Source organism: Garra rufa, chromosome 3, assembly GCF_049309525.1.
Source record: "Garra rufa chromosome 3, GarRuf1.0, whole genome shotgun sequence".
Classification (NCBI taxonomy): domain Eukaryota; kingdom Metazoa; phylum Chordata; class Actinopteri; order Cypriniformes; family Cyprinidae; genus Garra; species Garra rufa.
In genome coordinates, this window is record NC_133363.1 from 47,871,593 (window position 1) to 47,890,736 (window position 19,144).

Consider the following 19,144-nt stretch of genomic DNA (forward strand, 5'->3'; position numbering starts at 1 on the left):
TTTTACAAAAGAGCCAACTATCAAAAGTTAGTTCAGTGCAGTATATAAAATATAAAATTCTTAATTGCAATTTAAATAGATTCCAGGCAGATTAAATGTATCATTTTAATACGATTTATGACATGCAGTACATAATTAAATTAATTAAACATATTTAAATGAATTAAACTAGAAAAAATAAATAAATCTACGGAGACGGAGCCCTAATTCAGTTTAAATTCACTGCAAATCATTGTACTCACTGCACAACTAATATGCAATTCAAAAGGACTTTTATACGCCTTACGAAATTTGTCCTGTTTTACTATCCGTTCTTAAACCAAACAGGAAGCCAACGAGATTTGCCAGACCAAAGAAGCCATTTCTGATCCGTTCAGTCCATACAAGTCGCTGCGGCTATCGAACGATTTGACATCGATTATTTACGTCTGGCTATAATGTTTTCCTTTCTAAAAGCGGACGCGATGCAGCCCTGGCAGATGTTTATTACAACTTTATTATTGTCTTAAATTAAGACTGACAGTATTTTTGACCGGCCATATTGGTTTTCATTAACCAGGCAGAGTTATATCAAGAATATAAACTGTTGCGAAAAGCAAAAGCTGAAGCAAATCCAGTGCAGGGTCTTTGCTATAGGCCCTGCAGTATATCTCTCACCGCCTGAATCTGCATTTTTTCTTTTATATGCGTTTTGTTGTATTCACTACGGTTTTTCATAACACTTCATCGATTACTGAAGATGGACACAGACAAATTTAACTATGTGTATAGTTGCGACTTGGACATAAACGTCCAACTGAAAATGTGAGTATGTTTCAGGACCTTAGTCATTGTTTTGATTGCAGAACTGTCAAACCAGCAGAGGCTGAACAACAAAGACATATCGCACGTTTTAGTTGAAGAAGCTATCTATCATATGCATCTATATCAATGTATGTAATGTAATAATACGTGGTCGCTTAGATCAGAGTAAAAAAATATAGTGCACTTTTAATGTAAATCTAAAGAAGAGGAATTTTTCTTCCATGATTACTAATCAAAGCGTTGTTTATGCGATGTTTACCAAAGCGAGCATGGCAACACTGTGAGTCAGATGTATTAACACGAGTCCAGCGAGAGCTTTTGTATTTTAGGGCTGTCATCAGTCTATTGACATCATTCTCCTTTTGCCCTCGATCTTAACGAGTCTCTGTCCGTGTACGCGTGGGTCATAAATAAAGATCATAAATGGTTCTTCTGAACCGCGAGTGTTGCTCATAATGGAACCAGTTTAATTTCGCTGTGCGTGTTGCATTACGTTACTAGAAGAACAGAAGGAAGGATTCCCGGGGTGCAAGTAAGCATACTTGCGCAAGATCTCATCATAGGACGGTGACTGTAAAAACTAAACTGCATGAAGAAGAGCTGTCACCATGTGAAGCACTGGGGATAATGGGATGATTCGGCGGTCCTGACCTTTCTGAAAAGGACATGTAGTAAAAAAACTAATTCGCCGTAAAGTTTTAAATTCAACTTATTTAGTATGTATTTTACCTGCACCAAATAGACGCACGCAAACGCTAGCTGTGAACGAGCGCGTTCAGCATCGGACATTCAGCAAAAACGTTCCTGTAGATTTACAATACCGTTTATAAGTTTGTGCTCAGTACGATTTAATCAAAAGAAAACAATACTTTTATTCAGCAAGTATGCATTAAATTGATCATTAAAAAAACGCACTACCAGTCAAAAGTACAGTAAACAAACAGTAAGATTTTAAATATTTTTAGATAAGTCTCTTCTGCTCCCGAAGCCTGTATTTATTTTATCCAAAGTACAGCAAAACTAGTACTAGTACTAACTAGTTTTTACTGTTTAAAATAACATTTCTATTTGAATATATTTTAAAATGTAATTTATTCCTGTGATTTCAAAGCTGAATTTGTAGCATCATTATTCAAGTTACATGATCCTTCAGAAATCATTCTAATATTCTGATTTGCTGCTTAAAAACATATTATTATTATATTGGAAACAGCTGAGGCTTTTTTTTTTTCTGGTTTCTTTGATGAATAGATATAATATAGTGTATATTTTACAAAAGCTTTTTATTTCTGATAAAAGCTGATCTTTGGATCTTTTTTCATTCATCAAAGAATCCTGAAGAAAAATGCACTCAACTGTTTTAAATATTGATAATAATAAAAAAATGTTTCTAGAACGGCAAATCAGCATATTACAATGATTTCTGAAGGATCATGTGACACTGACGACTTTAGCTTTGAGCACAGGAATAAATTACATTTTAAAATATATATTCAAATAAAAAGCAGTTATTTTTAATACTACAAATATTTTGATCTGAAATGAATGCTGTTCTTTAGAATCCTGTTTTTTTTTTTTTTTTTTACAAAACCATTAAGCAGCACAGCTTTTGTCGACTGTGATAATAAGAACTTTGCTAACACTTTACTTAAAGCCGTTATGTATAATGCATTATAAAAGTAGTTTTAATGCATTAATTATGCCTTAATTATGCACCTTATAATGCATTATACAATCTCATGAATAATTGTAACCACAGTTAATACATTTTACACGAATCAATTCATTCTTACACTATGCATTTTAAATTCGGTTATAATTATTTAATGACCAGATATAATGTATTACAATACATGTTATAAATAGGTATAATGTATTATACCCTTTGTAATGCATTATACATGAAGGCTTTAAGTAAAGTGTTACCAGAACTTTTTCTTGAACAACAAATAAGATTTGGGGAGTATCATAATGTGACACTGAAGAATATTATTTAGAAATAATATTATTACTGTTTAGTATTACTGATCAAATAAATGCAGCCTTGGTTAGCATAAGAGATTTTTTCAAAAACATAAAAACAGCATCAGTGCATATAAAGTATAATGGAAAAGTCAAGGAAATCATTGATAGCTAATAGCTTTGTAACCCTGCTGACTATTAACACAATTGTCTTTTTAGGCACATGTCTTAACATGGGGCTGTGTTCTGACTGAGCAAAAATAATATCTCCTATCTGTTTACTTTTGCAGAGGCAGTCTGGAGGGCAAGAGAGAGCAGAAGAGCTATAAAGCTCTGCTTGAGGACCCCATGCTGCGATTCTCAGGACTTTATCAAGAAAGCTGCTCTGACCTGTATGTCACCTGTCAGGTGTTTGCTGAGGGCAAGCCACTCGCTCTGCCAGTACGAACGTCTTACAAGGCCTTCAGCACTCGCTGGAAGTATGTACATTTATCAACATTTAATCTTCTTATGCCACACTTTGGCTTACTTTATGAACGTGTGAACCATAATGAGTCAGAGCTGGAAACCAAAAAACTGTGCCAGGGATGGTTTACTTACATTTATAAAACGGTTAGTTCCATTCCTCAATTCTGATTGGTCAGCAGCTGTGTCGTATTCATGATACGGCACTGCTATGACCGCTTCACTCAACGGTTTTGTGTATCATTGAACCCACTTAGCAACCACCCTTAGCAACGTAAACACAGCTGCAGCAGTTAGGGACTACTTTTTACAGCGGAAGGCAGCTAATGATTTTACTTTATGAAAACGTACAACTTTAATATATATAAATTAATATATATTTTTGATTTTAATATTTTTATTGTGTGGTAACCGTTTTATAAAAGCAATAAGGTACTTGAGGCCGTGCTGTATCATGAATAAATCACGGCTGAAGGGGTTGCAGGCACTCCGCTTTGTGTCGTGCCTAACAACGCCCTTCAGCCGTGATTTATTCATGATACAGCACGGCCTCTCGTACTTATTGCTTAAATATAACCAGATTTTTGTACTACATCATCCTCTTGCATACTTACATATGCATACTAACATTTGCACAATAAATAACAATATGATACTTTTTTTTCATTTGAACTTATTTTAATACCTTTAGATTTCATTTGTTCAAATTACTAAATCGTATATTTTTCTCTTTACTTTTAGCTGGAACGAGTGGCTTAGGCTGCCAGTGAAGTACCCTGATCTGCCTCAGAGTGCCCAGGTGACTTTAACTGTTTGGGATGTGTATGGACCTGGCCGAGCCACGCCTGTTGGGGGCACTACAGTCACCCTGTTTGGGAAATATGGGTAAGAGTCTAATGTTTGCAGTTTTTGTTGTGTTTTTTGTACCTCATGAGCCTTCATGAAAACTTATAACATATAATATAATTGAGTGCTTTTGTTCCTGGATGTTTTTTTTTATTTTTTTAGCTGTGCTAGTTCCAGAAATATTTTTCTCATTGATTTTTCAGATGGGATTTTTAAAAAGTCTTCATTAAACCAGTTATGTGACACTGAAGACTGGAGTAATGGCTGCTAAAAAAAAATCAGATTTGCCATAACAGGGATAAATTACATTTTAAAATACACTGCCAGTCAAAAGTTTTTGAACAGTAAGATTTTTAATGTTTTTTTAAAGAAGTCTCTTCTGCCCAAGCCTGCATGTATTTGATCCAAAGAACAGCAAAAACTGTAAAATTCTGAAATAGTTTTACTATTTAAAATAACTGATTTCTATTTGAATATATGTTGAAATGTAATTTATTCCTGTGGTTTCAAAGCTGAATTTTTAGCATCATTACTCCAGTCACATGATCCTTCAGAAATAATTCTAATATTCTGATTGGCTGCTCAAAAACAATCATTATTATTATTATGTTGAAAACAGCTGAGTAGATTTTTTTCAGGTTTCTTTGATGAATAAAAAGTTCAAAAGAACAGCATTGATCTAAAATAGAAACCTTTTGTAGCATTATAAATGTCTTTATCATCACTTTTGATCAATTTAAAGCATCCTTGTTAAATAAAAGTATTCATCAAATAAATAAATACTAATAGTTGTACTGACTCTAAGCTTTTGAATGGTATAGTGTATAATGTTACAGAAGCATTTTATTTTAGATAAATGCTGATCTTTGGATCTTTCTATTCATTCTGTCTACTAGAATGTTTCGGCAGGGCATGCATGATCTGAAGGTGTGGCCAGGTGTGGAGGGTGATGGCAGTGAGCCGACTAGTACACCAGGAAGGACCAGCAGCACTCTGGCAGAGGACCAGATGGGCCGCCTGGCCAAGGTCAGTTGATGGATGAAGTGAAGAAGCCCAACTGAGACAGAAACTGGAGAAATATGTCTGTGGACAGTTACTGCACATGAGGGATATGTTAAATGAAAAGTGGGTGGCGGCAGGGAGGGATAGATGGATATGCTGATTGTGTTTATAGATTACCCAATTTGTGGAAAGAATGAGAATTGAGAATGTTTGTTGTTGCGAGGGAGTGTGCTTGTGTGTGTGTGTTCTGTCAAAGGACATTTTTTAACTGCCCTCTGTTCCAGGGCCCAGACCTGGAGATACTTAGTGACGTGAGTATGAGAGAAAACAGGACAGGAATGCTGAATGTATGTGTGTGCGTGTATGAGTGTTGGCTTGTCTCATATATTTGTGGGCAAGATATAGGACAGGGTATATCTTTAGCTTGTATAATTTGACCAACAGTTTCACAAATAGGATGAGTATGTTATGTTTTGGACTTTAAGCAGTAAGCACTAACATTTTTGCTGCTTGCCCTCACCAATTGTTTTACATTTTATATGTATATACACACTAGCAGTCAAAAGTTTTAGGACAGTAATATATATATATATATATATATATATATATATATATATATTTTTTTTTTTTTTTCTAAAGAAGTCTCTATTGCTCACAAAGCCTGTATTTATTTGATCTAAAATACAGCAAAAGCAGTAATATTGTGAAATATGTTTACTATTTAAAAGAACTGCTTTTTATTTTAATATATTTTAAATGTAATTTATTCCTCTGATCAAAGCTGAAGATTTAGCATCATTAATCCAGTCTTCAGTGTCACATGATCCTTCAGAAATCATTACAGTATATTTTTTAATTATCAAAGATCAGCATTTATCTGAAATAAAAAGCATTTGTAACATTATACACTATACCATTATTATTACCATTGATAAAAAATCAATACTTTTTTTTAGCAGGGATGCTTTAAATAAATCAAAAGTAATGATAAAAACATTTATACTGTTTTAAAAGATTTCTATTTCAGATAAATGCTGTATTTATTTGATCTAAAATACAGCAAAAGCAGTAATATTGTGAAATATGTTTACTATTTAAAAGAACTGCTTTTTATTTTAATATATTTTAAATGTAATTTATTCCTCTGATCAAAGCTGAAGATTTAGCATCATTAATCCAGTCTTCAGTGTCACATGATCCTTCAGAAATCATTACAGTATATTTTTTAATTATCAAAGATCAGCATTTATCTGAAATAAAAAGCATTTGTAACATTATACACTATACCATTATTATTACCATTGATAAAAAATCAATACTTTTTTTTAGCAGGGATGCTTTAAATAAATCAAAAGTAATGATAAAAACATTTATACTGTTTTAAAAGATTTCTATTTCAGATAAATGCTGTTTCTATATTAATTAAAGAAACCTCAAAAATTCTTGCTGTTTTCAACGTAATAATAAATGTTTTTCTGAGCAGCAAATCAGAATATTAGAATGATTTCTGAAGGATCATGTGACTGGAGTAATGATGTTAAAAATTTAGCTTTGAAACCACAGAAATAAATTACATTTTAAATATATTCAAAGAAATGCAGGCTTGGTGAACAGAAGAGACTTCTCTAAAAAACATTACAGATCTTACTGTTCAAAAACTTTTAACTGGTAGTGTATATTTACTAGATGTTATAAAAAACACCAAGTGTTCAGGGGAATCAAGGCATTAGAATCAATTGTCTGACACTATAAATTAATAAAAAAATATGGCAGGTCAAATATTTAATTTTTTTTAAATTTACAACTGTTTGCAAATGCTGGTACATTTGCCAGATCAATCACATCTTTAATGTATAACCAGATGTTCATCCACTTAAAAAAACATCAAAAGTAGGATTCAGAAAAATGTACAGACTAAATAAAAAGATTTTTGTGCTCGATAATAATTTGTTGTGGATGCTGTTGTGGATAAAGCGTGACTTGTTTTGAAGTGGGAACATTCCTTGAAATAATCATGAATGTCATGGACATTATGTTTAGTCACTAAAACACAAGTATGGCTGGTTAAACAAAGTCCTCTTAGACTCTTGGTGGCCTTTAGATGAGATTTGTTATTGTACTAACTATTACTAACTGTTTGTTTAGAAAGGTCTGAGTCATCTTGGTGTGCTACTTACTTTGTACCAGCACCCCCTTGAATGTCCTTTGGCTAATGAGCATTTTTGTCTGCTTTTGCTGGCTGACACGCCACAGTCATATGATTGGCTAAAGGATTGTGCACACGTCTTAGTTGTGCCTTAGTGTTACTGGTCTTTTTCTTGAAGTTTTCCTCTCTCTTTCTTTGCCTTTCTGTCCCTTGTAGCTAACAAAAGCTCATCGTCAGGGGCACATGGTTAAAGTAGACTGGCTGGATCGCTTGACCTTCAGAGAGATTGAAATGATCAATGAGGTGAGTGGTTTTTGGGGTAAAAAGTGTCACAATATGAAGCAACAGTAATTTGTGCTACCTCTGTGTAAAGCCCAAATTATTTGTAAAACTTGTTTTTTATCTACAGAGTGAAAAACGTAGCTCTAATTTTATGTACCTCATGGTGGAATTCCCCCGTGTCAAAAGTGGTGAACGAGAATACAGTATTGTTTATTACGAGAAGGTATATCAGTTTACGTTTTTAATCAAAATAACCCTGTTTATTTTCAATAAGATTTGTCAAAATGTATTAGCCTTGCATCGCTTCTAAATAACTAATTTTTAGTCGACTAGGCTGTGGTGTTAATGTTAACTGGCCGAATAAATACTAAGGCATTGTATTAGGATACTCCTGTAGAGAAAGAAGCTTTTCAGAAATGTTGCTAATTGTTAACAGAGCAATTTATTGCTGGTTAATATCATATGTGACCCTGGACCACAAAATCAGTCATAAGGTTAAATTTTACAAAACTGAGATATATACATCATATGAAAGCTCAATAAATAAGCTTTCTATTGATGTATGGTTTGTTAGGATAGGACAATATTTTGCCGAGATACATCTATTTGAAAATCTGAAATCTAGGGGTGTAAAAAATCAAAATACTGAGAAAATCACCTTTAAAGTTGTCCAAATTAAGTTCTTTGCAATGCATATTACTAATCAAAAAGTACATTTTGATAGGTTTACAGTAGGAATTTTACAAAACATCTTCATGGAACATGATCTTTACTTAATTTCCTAATGATTTTTGACATAAAAGAAAAATCAATAATTTTGACCCATACAATGTATTTTTGGCTATTGCTACAAATATACCCCAGCGACTTAAGACTGGTTTTGTGATCCAGGGTCACATATGTAATGACATTAATTAGTTCTTGAATGTCTTGCATAAGTAAAATAAGTAGTAGATGGCGTTTTATGTGGACTTTAAATTAGTGATTAATCAAAATTTTGCAAAGCAGTGTATTTCACTAGTTCAAATATTTTACCTTCCTTTATCTAGTGCTTAAATGGCTTGTTAAAGTTCAACTCTCTTTTTGCAGGATGCAGATGATTCTTCCCCTTTGCCAACCAGTTCAGATATTGTAAAAGTCCCAGATCCTCAGATGTGCATGGTGAGTAAAAATCAAAGCTAAAAAGCCTGTTATTTTGGGTTATTTTAAATGATGGAGGAATTGTTGGCACTTGATAATGTAAAAAATAATTTTCTGTAAAATGCTGAAGTTGGTAGCTGATGGTGTTGGTGTCCTTTTGCAGGAGAACCTTGTGGAAAGTAAGCATCATAAACTGGCTCGTAGTTTGCGCAGTGGACCATCTGACCACGATCTCAAACCTAATGCAGCCACACGAGATCAACTCAATGTTAGTAATAAAGCTAAAAAGATTTGCACAGGAAATCTCCTCTGATGTGTTTATAATACTGTTTATCTGTCATAGATCATAGTGAGCTACCCACCCACTAAACAGCTGAGCTCTGAGGAACAGGACCTTGTGTGGAAGTTTAGATACTACCTCACCACACAGGAAAAGGTGAGTAAGCAGATTCAAAACCATTCAAAAGTTTGGGGTTACTAATGCGTTTATTTAGTAACGGCACATTAAATTGAACAAAAGTGATATTAAAACATTTCGAATGTTAGATTCTATTTCATGGTTTCATGCATGTCAAAAATGTGTTGTGATTTAAACAAAAATATTAAGAAGCACAACTCTTTTCAACACTGATAATAATACATGTTTTTTTGAGCACCAAATCACCATATTGAAATGATGAGAGGATCATGTGACAGTGAAGACTGGAATGATGGCTGCTCAAAATTCATCTTTTCTGTCACAGGAATGAATTACATTTTAAAATATATTTTCAATTGTAATAATATTTCACAATATTACTCTCTGTATTACTGTATTTTTATTTTGAACCAAAACATAAAAAAGTCTTACTAATCACAAACTTTTGAAATCATGTTCATGTAGATACCAGCATTGTCCCATTGGTAACAGGATGTTATCTCAATTGTAGTCTGTGTCCAAGACAAGATCTCATTGTGGCTTTGTTTTTAGGCTTTGACCAAGTTCCTGAAGTGTGTGAACTGGGATCTGCCCCAGGAGGCCAAGCAGGCCCTGGAGCTGCTGGGAAAGTGGCGGCCAATGGATGTGGAGGATTCCCTGGAGCTGCTTTCCTCGCAGTTCACCAACCCCACAGTCAGACGCTACGCTGTTGCGAGGCTGCAGCAGGCTGATGATGAGGTAAAGTCTGCGTGGGTTTGTCAGATTGTCAGTGGATTAGATACATAACATAATTTGACAAACAAAGATTTGTTACAAATGTTATGCTTTCATATAAGAATTATTAAAGGGATAGTTCCCCCAAAAATGAAAATTACCTTATGATTTACTCTCAAGCCATCCTAGATATATATGGCTTTTTTTCTTTCAGGCGAATATAATCGGAGTTGTATTAATAAATGTCTTGGCACCTCCAAGCTTTATAATGGCAGTGAATGGTGTTTAAGATTTTGAAGAGGGTGAGTAAATCATGAGGTTATTTTGATTTTGGGTGAACTATCCCTTTAAGAATACTTAATTACACATATTGGTGTAATCTTTAGGGACAACTAAAAGATTGATGCATTAGAGGAACCTGATTCCTGTGTAAATACATGTAATTCTGATTACCCTTGTAGGATCTGCTAATGTACTTGCTCCAGCTGGTGCAGGCATTGAAATATGAGAACTTCAATGATATCCAGGGTGGTTTGGAGCCTGCCAGTAAGAGAGACAGTCAAGGGGTTCTGACAGAGAGCTCTTCAATAGCAGATCTGGACAGGTTAGCTGCATACTCACAGAACATGCGTCTATGTGAAATGCACTGATTTTACATTACTTTGCCTAGAAATAGAACATCTTTCTAAATCTGAATGTATGATTCTCAAAGATACTTGGATCGTATGTACATTTGAAATACTAAAAAATGTAACATTTAAAAATCACGAGGGTTACAGTGATTTATTTTTCAGTTCCCAGATGGGATCCACCGTCACTGTGATGCCCAGCACCCAGAAAGGCAAAGAGGGAACAGATGGTGAGAATCTAGAGGTAAGTGTAAAAAAAACAAAAACATTTTTGGATGGATAGTGGATGTGAACATTATGTAACAGTGTATATGACCTGTGTTCAACAGCAAGATCTGTGCACCTTCCTTATATCACGTGCCTGCAAAAACTCTACACTGGCAAACTATTTATACTGGTGAGTAATGGATTGAGGTGTTTGCAGTTCTGTTCTTACCAGTTCTGCTGACTACATATTAAACATTTATAATTGTAAGAAAATACTTTGACATCTTTTACTGCAGGTATGTAATTGTGGAGTGTGAGGATCAGGACACACAGCAGAGAGACCCCAAAACCCATGATATGTATCTCAATGTAATGAGGCGGTTCAGTCAGGCTCTGCTCAAGGTACATTCACATTCTGAACCCACATGGATTATAACAAACCAATGTAATGACATACACTGCTTCTTCTTGTTTGTGATATTAGGAATGTACTTTCGTTGTATAACAATTTAATGCCTACGTTTATACATATGATGAGCGTTTTTACATAAAAAATATCGGAAATAATATGTGATGTTTATATGTGTTTCCAGGGTGATAAGAGTGTGAGAGTGATGCGCTCCCTTCTGGCCGCCCAGCAGACGTTTGTTGACAGATTAGTGCAGCTCATGAAGGCCGTTCAGAGAGAAAGTGGAAACCGCAAGAAAAAGGTATGCAACACTGAATCGGTTTTAATAGCTGCTGTAGATGATAAGGAATCGGTTAATAATTTTTTAGTAATTTCTAGTATTTATAAAGTTGTATCATTTTGTTTCTTGTCTCCGACAGACGGAGCGATTACAGAGCCTGTTGGCTGATAATGAGAAGGTGAATCTCTCAGAGATTGAGCCCATTCCTCTTCCTCTGGAACCACAGATCCGCATCAAAGGCATCATCCCTGAGACTGCAACACTCTTTAAGGTATTGTGCATCATTCATATCCATTGTGTCACACCCTCAGCCAGGGGTGCCGCTCGCAATTTTGGGCCCTATGACAAAATATGAGGTCGGGCCCCCCCTACCACACCAAAGCAGATCTCTGGGGGCCTCTAAAGGGCGTGGGCCCTTAGAATTGTCCTAACTTTCCCCCCCTTAGCGGCGCCCCTGCCCTCAGCCATATTCATGCATCTGTCCACCCCTGACTGCTGTTTTTCTCTTATCCAGAGTGCTCTGATGCCAGCAAAGCTCATCTTTAAGACAGAGGATGGAGAGCAATATCCTGTTATCTTCAAACATGGAGATGACTTGAGACAGGACCAGCTCATCCTGCAGATTATTTCACTTATGGACAAGGTCTGAAAGCATGACATCTTGTCACACAGTACCAAAAAGACACATCTTACATTCCTGTACAATATCATAATTGCTGTTTAAACAATGTGCGATTTAACATTATCGAGTATATCGCAAAAAAACAAACAAAAACACACAGAGAGTGCACGCATACATTATGAGATGCAGGTTACACTACTAGAGTGCGCATTTAAAGTTTATTAAATTATTTAGTCTATTAAAATTCATTTAGAATTCCCCCAAACTTCAAGATAAGGTGTGATTTTTATTTTTTTTATATAATCTGATATAGTTAATATCACATAAAGAGTACAGTATTTTTTTTCCAAATATCGGTGTGAATCCAAATGGAATATTGATTTTTATAATGCAGTCCGATAAACAAGAAGTTAATATTAATTGTTACTTACATGTGAGACACAGCAGTTACTGTTTTTTCTCTATTTCGTCAACGAAAAGAGTTCCAAACAAAGCCACAGCAGAGTTGTTTTGGGTCTCTGAGGAACACAAGATGGTGTTTTGTTACTGAATCAATCGCAGTTTAAGCGAATCATTGAATGAACGACTCAATGACTCACTCATGCAGTGATTTGCTGACACCTACTGGTGGTTTTAGGTTAAAAAAAACTTTTTTAGGTTAAAAAAATATTTAAAGCATATTTTTCCCTTTTTTCCCCAAAATAATTAAAAATATCTGTATTTTGTGCTGGATTTACAAAAGTATGTAAAATATATAATGTATATAATGACTTTTTAAAATCCGTTCAAAAGTTTTACTTACCGGTCTGTTATTGTGGCGACATTTCCACGCTCTTAAACACTCTCTTAGACACAACACAAATAAAACGTGATTGGTTGCAGTCATATGGCCTTTTGGGTGGTTCTTGGCCATTTAAAGTGGCTGAAGGTCTGGCTATGCGAGACTAGCATTGTGTGTGAGTGCATCTAAATGCTACTTCAGATGCAGATTCTTTGCCACCTCTGCATTGCTAACAGAAATATATTTGATACTGATTTAATTTGATTGGTAACAACCTTATAGTGTCTTACTGCTTAAACTTAAGAATTTGACACAAAAGATGATGCATTCATTTAATTATTCTAGAAAAAAATTCCTTATAAAGGTAAATATTTCTAAAAAAATTAAAAATTAAAAAATCAATTTTTAATCAAATTCAAAGAAAATATTGAGATTCTTTTTGTTGTCAATATAGCACACCCACTGTACACACAAAAATCCAATTCCCTTATTAGAAATCTGTTGATTTTATATTAAGCTACCACTAAATTAAAAATATTTAGTAGTTATTTCATTTTTATCAATACTTTCTCAACATTTCCTTTAACAGTTGCTGAGGAAAGAGAATTTGGACCTGAAGTTGACTCCATACAAAGTTCTGGCGACCAGCACCAAACATGGTCAGTACTGCTTCACCTATTGTGTGCAGACAAACCCATGAGCTGCTTCTTTTTACACTGGATGATTTGTCTGCAGGTTTTATGCAGTTTGTGCAGTCAGTTCCTGTGGCTGAGGTTTTGGCAACTGAAGGCAACATTCAGGTAATGCAGAACTTTAGAGTTGTCCAAACTGTTTGCACTCACATCACTGAATATGTTGTTTTGCTAATTTATGCTGTCTAAACTATGGAAAAAATGTGTGGAAGCTGCTAAATCATATAGAGAAGGACTTTCAATATTTTGACAAACTAAAGTTAATAGGTGGTAAAGATATGTACAAGCAGTTATTAATTAAGATATTAGCCTAATATTTCACCTACCTGACTGGAAATGTTAAGAACAAACATGAATGTTGTCAAGATTCTTGCCCTGGAAATCCTGGTTCACTTTGGCCAACCACTAACGCCTTTGGTTCCTCAGTTTTTTGCACACTTCCCCTTGATTTGTTAACTTTTGGCAGTCTACAGCACCCCAAATATTTTTCCCAGTCTGACCAATTAGTACAGCCCAATATATGACAATAATTGACCATTTTCAGCAGGAATAATCAGCAAATTATGCAAAAGTTTTGTTCAGTTCAGTGGGATTGTTTATGTTCAGTGCCGCCAATATGGCCGATAGGTATGGTGCATTACAAAGAAAACCAAGAATATTTAAAAAAAAAATAAAAAAAAGTCTCATATTTTTGTGTTTCTCTTGGTTAATTATGTCTCCATGCAGAGTTTCTTTCGAAAGCATGCTCCGAATGATAAGGGGCCATATGGAATCAGCTCTGAAGTCATGGACACATATGTTAAAAGCTGTGGTGAGCTTCAGTTTGTAAATCTGTTAGTACTATATTTAGCTATTTACTTAGTACTTTAGAAATCATCATTTACATGTACTAAATCTTGATATTTCAGCGGGGTATTGTGTCATCACATACATCCTAGGGGTTGGAGACAGACATCTGGACAACTTGCTTCTCACAAAGACTGGTAAACTCCATAAATGCACCACAATTGTTAATGACTTCCATTGATTGGATATGCTGATTTTCTCTCTGGCTTGCAGGGAAGCTGTTTCATATCGATTTTGGGTATATTTTGGGTCGGGACCCAAAACCCCTGCCACCCCCCATGAAGCTGAGCAAGGAGATGGTGGAGGGGATGGGGGGCATGCAGAGTGAACAATACCAAGAGTTCAGGAAACAGTGCTACACTGCCTTCCTGCACCTGCGCAGGTCGGTTACAAACGGAAGACTTGCACTAACTTTCAGAAGTTTGACTTTTTGAAAGAAATTAATACATACAGCAGTGACACAAAAGTGGCAGTCAGTATTGATGATAATAAAAAAGGTCCCTTGAGCACCAAATCAACATATTAGAAGAATTGAAATGAAGGTTAATGTCACAAAATACTGGAGTAATGGCGGTTATAAATTCAGCTTTGGCATCACAGGAATAAATATAATACAATAGAGAGCAGTTATTTTAAGTTGTAATAATATTTCACATTATTACTCTTTACTGTATTGTTGATCACGTAAATGCAGCCTTGGTGAGAACAGACTTTTTTCAAAAACATTACTGACCCCAAACATTTGAATAGTAGCGTACTTCATTTAGGTAGTATTTCAGTAGACCAAATCATAGAAATTAAGCTCTTTTTCTCTTTGTTCATGTGCAGATACTCCAATCTCATTCTGAATCTGTTCTCTCTGATGGTGGATGCAAATATTCCAGACATCGCGCTGGAGCCTGACAAAACTGTAAAAAAGGTTTGTGTGCTCCTCACGTTATGTCTCCAAAACTTGAGAGGTACAATCAGCTGGGCAGTAAAATAATAAATCGTTCATTCCTTGCCCGTCCACCGCAGGTTCAGGACAAGTTTCGATTGGACCTCTCAGATGAGGAGGCGGTGCATTATATGCAGAGTCTGATTGATGAGAGCGTAGGTGCTTTGTTTGCTGCAGTGGTTGAACAGATACACAAATTTGCACAGGTGTGTATGTTTCCTCATTTTTTTTAACACAACACTTTTTGTTCTTTTTGAAAAATCAGCATGGAAAATAGCAAATCCTCTTGTCTTTAATGATTAATCTCAGGATGTAACTTAAAAATATTATGGAATACACAGAACTTTTGCACAAATTTTTCTATAATTTGCAGTCTTGATGCTAATTGCCATAAGTCAGAGCCAGAGAGTTCAGTCACAGGATATTTTAAGCTGGTTCTAGAATACATATTTCATTTGTCACAAATCTAGCAATGAGGCACTTTTCTGCTCAGATTTTAAAAGTTGCGTAATGTATTCCAGACTTGACAAAGTTTGCATTTCTGTTTATTGGCTATGATTATTTACCAGTACAGAAAACCCAAAATGGCAAATAGCCGAACATTAATTGCCATGTTTTACTAATGTTTCATGTTTGAACTCCACAGTATTGGCGCAGATGAGGTGATGTCATGGAGGCTGATTCTCACATAATCAGTGAGCGACACATAGATGGACGGCAGCAGCGAATGAATGATGGAGAAGAGAAATGGACACGTGCCAAGGCCACACTAGTGACATCATGTTTTCACCATTCATGCACTAGGTCTTGACTCTACTGAATATCTTTGTATATATAAAAATTGTAATAAAATTAACTGTATATGTAAAAACAAAAAAGCTATCCAAATAAAGAATCCAACTTTAGCATTTGTGTTTACTGTTTAGCATTCACTTTACATTATATTAATTTAAAAGAAGACCTATTATGCCCCTTTTTACAATATAAAATATAAGTCTCAGGTGTCCCCAGAATGTCTGTAAAGTTTCAGCTCAAATTTCCCCACAGATCATTTATTATATCATGTTGAAAATGCCTATTTTGAGTGGAAGCAGAAACAGTTTTTGTGCATGTTTCTTTAAATGCAAATGAGCTGAGTTTGGTTTTGATTATCATGTCTATCATGCTGATATCATCTGTTTTAAACCATATTAGTTTAAACTTCTGATATACAGTTTTCTGAGCGCACACATCTGAAACGTGCACAGAAAGTGGCTGTCACATGGCAGGTAAGTTCTCTTTCATGTCTTATTGCGCTCAAACTGTCAAATGCACACAAGTTTATGTTAGAAACAGAAATGAGTTATAATAATAATATTATAATAATATAATAGGGTCTCCTTTCTATGTCATGAGAGAATTAAATCTGTCTGCCTTGTTTTTTCACATGCTTGCAGAATTGCTGGGTTCTTTTTCACGTTTCGCCCAATTATAGCACTTAAACACAGAAAAGGTCAGATTGGACAGAGGTTAGAATGTAGTGTGTAGCAGAATTCTGTTTGGCGTTTCAGTATTAAATACATATATGAAACCCTTGATTAGGCACAGTTATTAGGTGTGTACTTATATGACAAGTGGTTCTGATACATATGGTGGTTTTAAAGGTTTCTCTGGATGAGAATGTGCACGTTTATTTTGTGCAGTCTGAGTCAGTTAGTGAGTCACACCTTCCTATGAGAAGTATTCTCTATGGCACAGCTTATGTATAGAAACATGCCACCAGTTTAAAATGAGAAAGTTTATTATACTTTTCTTGGACTCTACATCGGTTCTATGGATTAAATCTTGCATCAGTGTCTAAGATAAATCACGCTGAGCAACTCTAATGCAAGTCAGCAGTTGTTTTGTTTTTGAAATTACAAGCCTGAATGTGTTTTAAAACCTTAGTCACAAAAATCAACTAGTGAAGAAAGATGTTACATAGACACAAAGCAGCAGGTTTAAAATTCAGTACAGGTTTAGCTTGCTTTTTTTTCTCTTTTGGGCCTTATGCATGTATGCAGGTTGTTTTTCAGGCTTGTGGGCTGTGGTTTATTAAAGCTGAACTTAACCAATGCAGACTTTTTTTCCACTCAGCTACATTTGGTCAACAAGAAACTTGACATTTAATACTCGAGTCATCTGTTGAGTGTAATAGCATGAATATTTTCATTTTAGAAATTAGTTTGGAGGCGGCTTATTTGCCAAGCATGGTTATGACTTCAGAAAAAAAAAAAAAATCCCCCCTTGTAGTTTACTGTATTTATTATTCTACAACAAATAACAAATAAATTTCCCTTCACTGTAACGGTACCAGAATTCAGTTGAACCAATCGAGTCCACGTACACTTTCTCACAAGAGGGAAATAAGATGAAAACCTATATACAAAATGACATACTGTACATGCTACAATACACTTTCCAGAACCCAAGTCTCACTCGGTTCCTGGGAGCATTTCCATAACTGTTCTAAAAACAAGCAAGATCAGCAGAAATTGTGCACCTTAGCGTGGTTAGCTGTGAGACACGGTCCACAGAAAATAAGAGTCAAAATAGGGAAACTCTGAGTCAGAAGTAAAAAATATGGATCCAAAAATAAATAAATTAACAAGCAATACAGAAAGCATACGTTATACCCGAAAATAACACTGCGTCTCATAGGGATAGCATAAGGATTTATAGTGCTCTGAGTCACTGGACTGTGGGGGGATCCTAAACAAACCGTGAAGGGCAATAATAATAATAATAATAATAATGACTGCTAGATTCAGGTCAGCGACATTTGACCATTGATGTACACATGCATGAGGAACGTGCATGACGTGACACATTTCACCCTACAGCAAAGGAAATACGTGCTCAACTCAATATTACCCGACCTAAGCCACCCAGACGAAAATGGAGGATATATAATCTGAAAGTCAGCATGAAATTTAAAATCAACCTATCTATTTGCAAAAGGCATGTTACCCACCTTATACTTTAACACAGACGTAAGCCTATGGGTGAGACAACATGTAGTAAACAGTAAAACTGCTTGCACTACAAACCAGTGTGTTAAGATTTAAGATAATACATTAAAATAATATGGTAAAACTCACCAATTTTCAATATCAAGCAGAAAAAAGAAGCTGTTTCATACAGCTAAAATAGCTAGATGTGGATGAGACTGGAAGCCAGACCCATAAAACTTACAAATGGCCTTGTCTGCTTTTACGGGAAAAATAAGATGGATAGATGCTCCTTGTTGTGAATGATTCATCCATGTGTATTTCCTTGCAATAAAACCAGAACTTCAGGTGAAAACGAAATCTCTCTGGTGATATAAGTTGGACATTTCCTGCAAGCTCATGTTCAACTGCCTTGTTTTTCGAACAACAACTGAGAAATAGAATCATATCCTTGTCTTTTTTTTTTTTTAAATAAACATTTACACTCAGATCCGTCGCTACTTCTGTTTCATTGCATCTTTAGCAATGACAATAGTAAGTGGGTGAAAGTGCAGAATCACATTGTTGCACATTAATAGCACCAAAAAAAGCAGGTATTAAAAACCGTACACAAAACAAATATGTATCTAGAGTCTAAAAAACATTATATTCAACCTAGTTTCAATTCGCTTGGATGTCTTCTAGTGGTCTCATGTTCAATTTTCCCCATACAACATCTTCAGCCCACTCTGGGTCTTCAGTTGACGTCTCGTCCTGTTCAGTTTGTTCCACTCGCACTGAGCTCAGAGGGATGTGTGGAGTCGCCACACAGTGATTCTGAAATAGACATCCCACCTCTGCTTCTAGAACTGGATGTGATGGTGACACATGGAATTCGTCGTGTTGGACTTCTGTTCTCAACTCTTCAGACTCCACAGATTCCTCAATGCAGTCTGGATTGTGCAGGATGGGGCCTGTGTAATAGCCATTGCCCAGGCTTTGAGTGTTGTAGTA

At 35.3% G+C, this 19,144-nt stretch overlaps 1 protein-coding gene across 2 annotated transcripts; it reads left to right on the plus strand.

Annotated features, from left to right (window-relative positions):
• The first annotated feature begins 435 nt into the window (after nucleotides 1-435).
• Nucleotides 436-16,087, plus strand: pik3c3 (phosphatidylinositol 3-kinase, catalytic subunit type 3). 2 transcript variants are annotated; one of them, XM_073837205.1, is made up of 26 exons: nucleotides 436-804; nucleotides 3,057-3,245; nucleotides 3,973-4,116; nucleotides 4,974-5,103; nucleotides 5,364-5,390; nucleotides 7,442-7,528; nucleotides 7,635-7,730; nucleotides 8,597-8,668; nucleotides 8,811-8,915; nucleotides 8,991-9,083; nucleotides 9,618-9,803; nucleotides 10,241-10,383; nucleotides 10,574-10,652; nucleotides 10,738-10,805; nucleotides 10,912-11,017; nucleotides 11,209-11,325; nucleotides 11,444-11,575; nucleotides 11,819-11,947; nucleotides 13,297-13,366; nucleotides 13,443-13,507; nucleotides 14,126-14,210; nucleotides 14,308-14,382; nucleotides 14,459-14,627; nucleotides 15,074-15,164; nucleotides 15,263-15,388; nucleotides 15,829-16,087. In XM_073837205.1, exons 1-26 carry the CDS (start codon nucleotides 740-742, stop codon nucleotides 15,841-15,843), a joined length of 2,664 nt encoding a protein of 887 aa, XP_073693306.1. In that variant the 5' UTR covers nucleotides 436-739; the 3' UTR covers nucleotides 15,844-16,087. The 2 variants fall into 2 exon arrangements, with proteins under 2 accessions (XP_073693306.1, XP_073693307.1); XM_073837206.1 differs by lacking the exon at nucleotides 5,364-5,390.
• The last annotated feature ends 3,057 nt before the right edge of the window (nucleotides 16,088-19,144 follow it).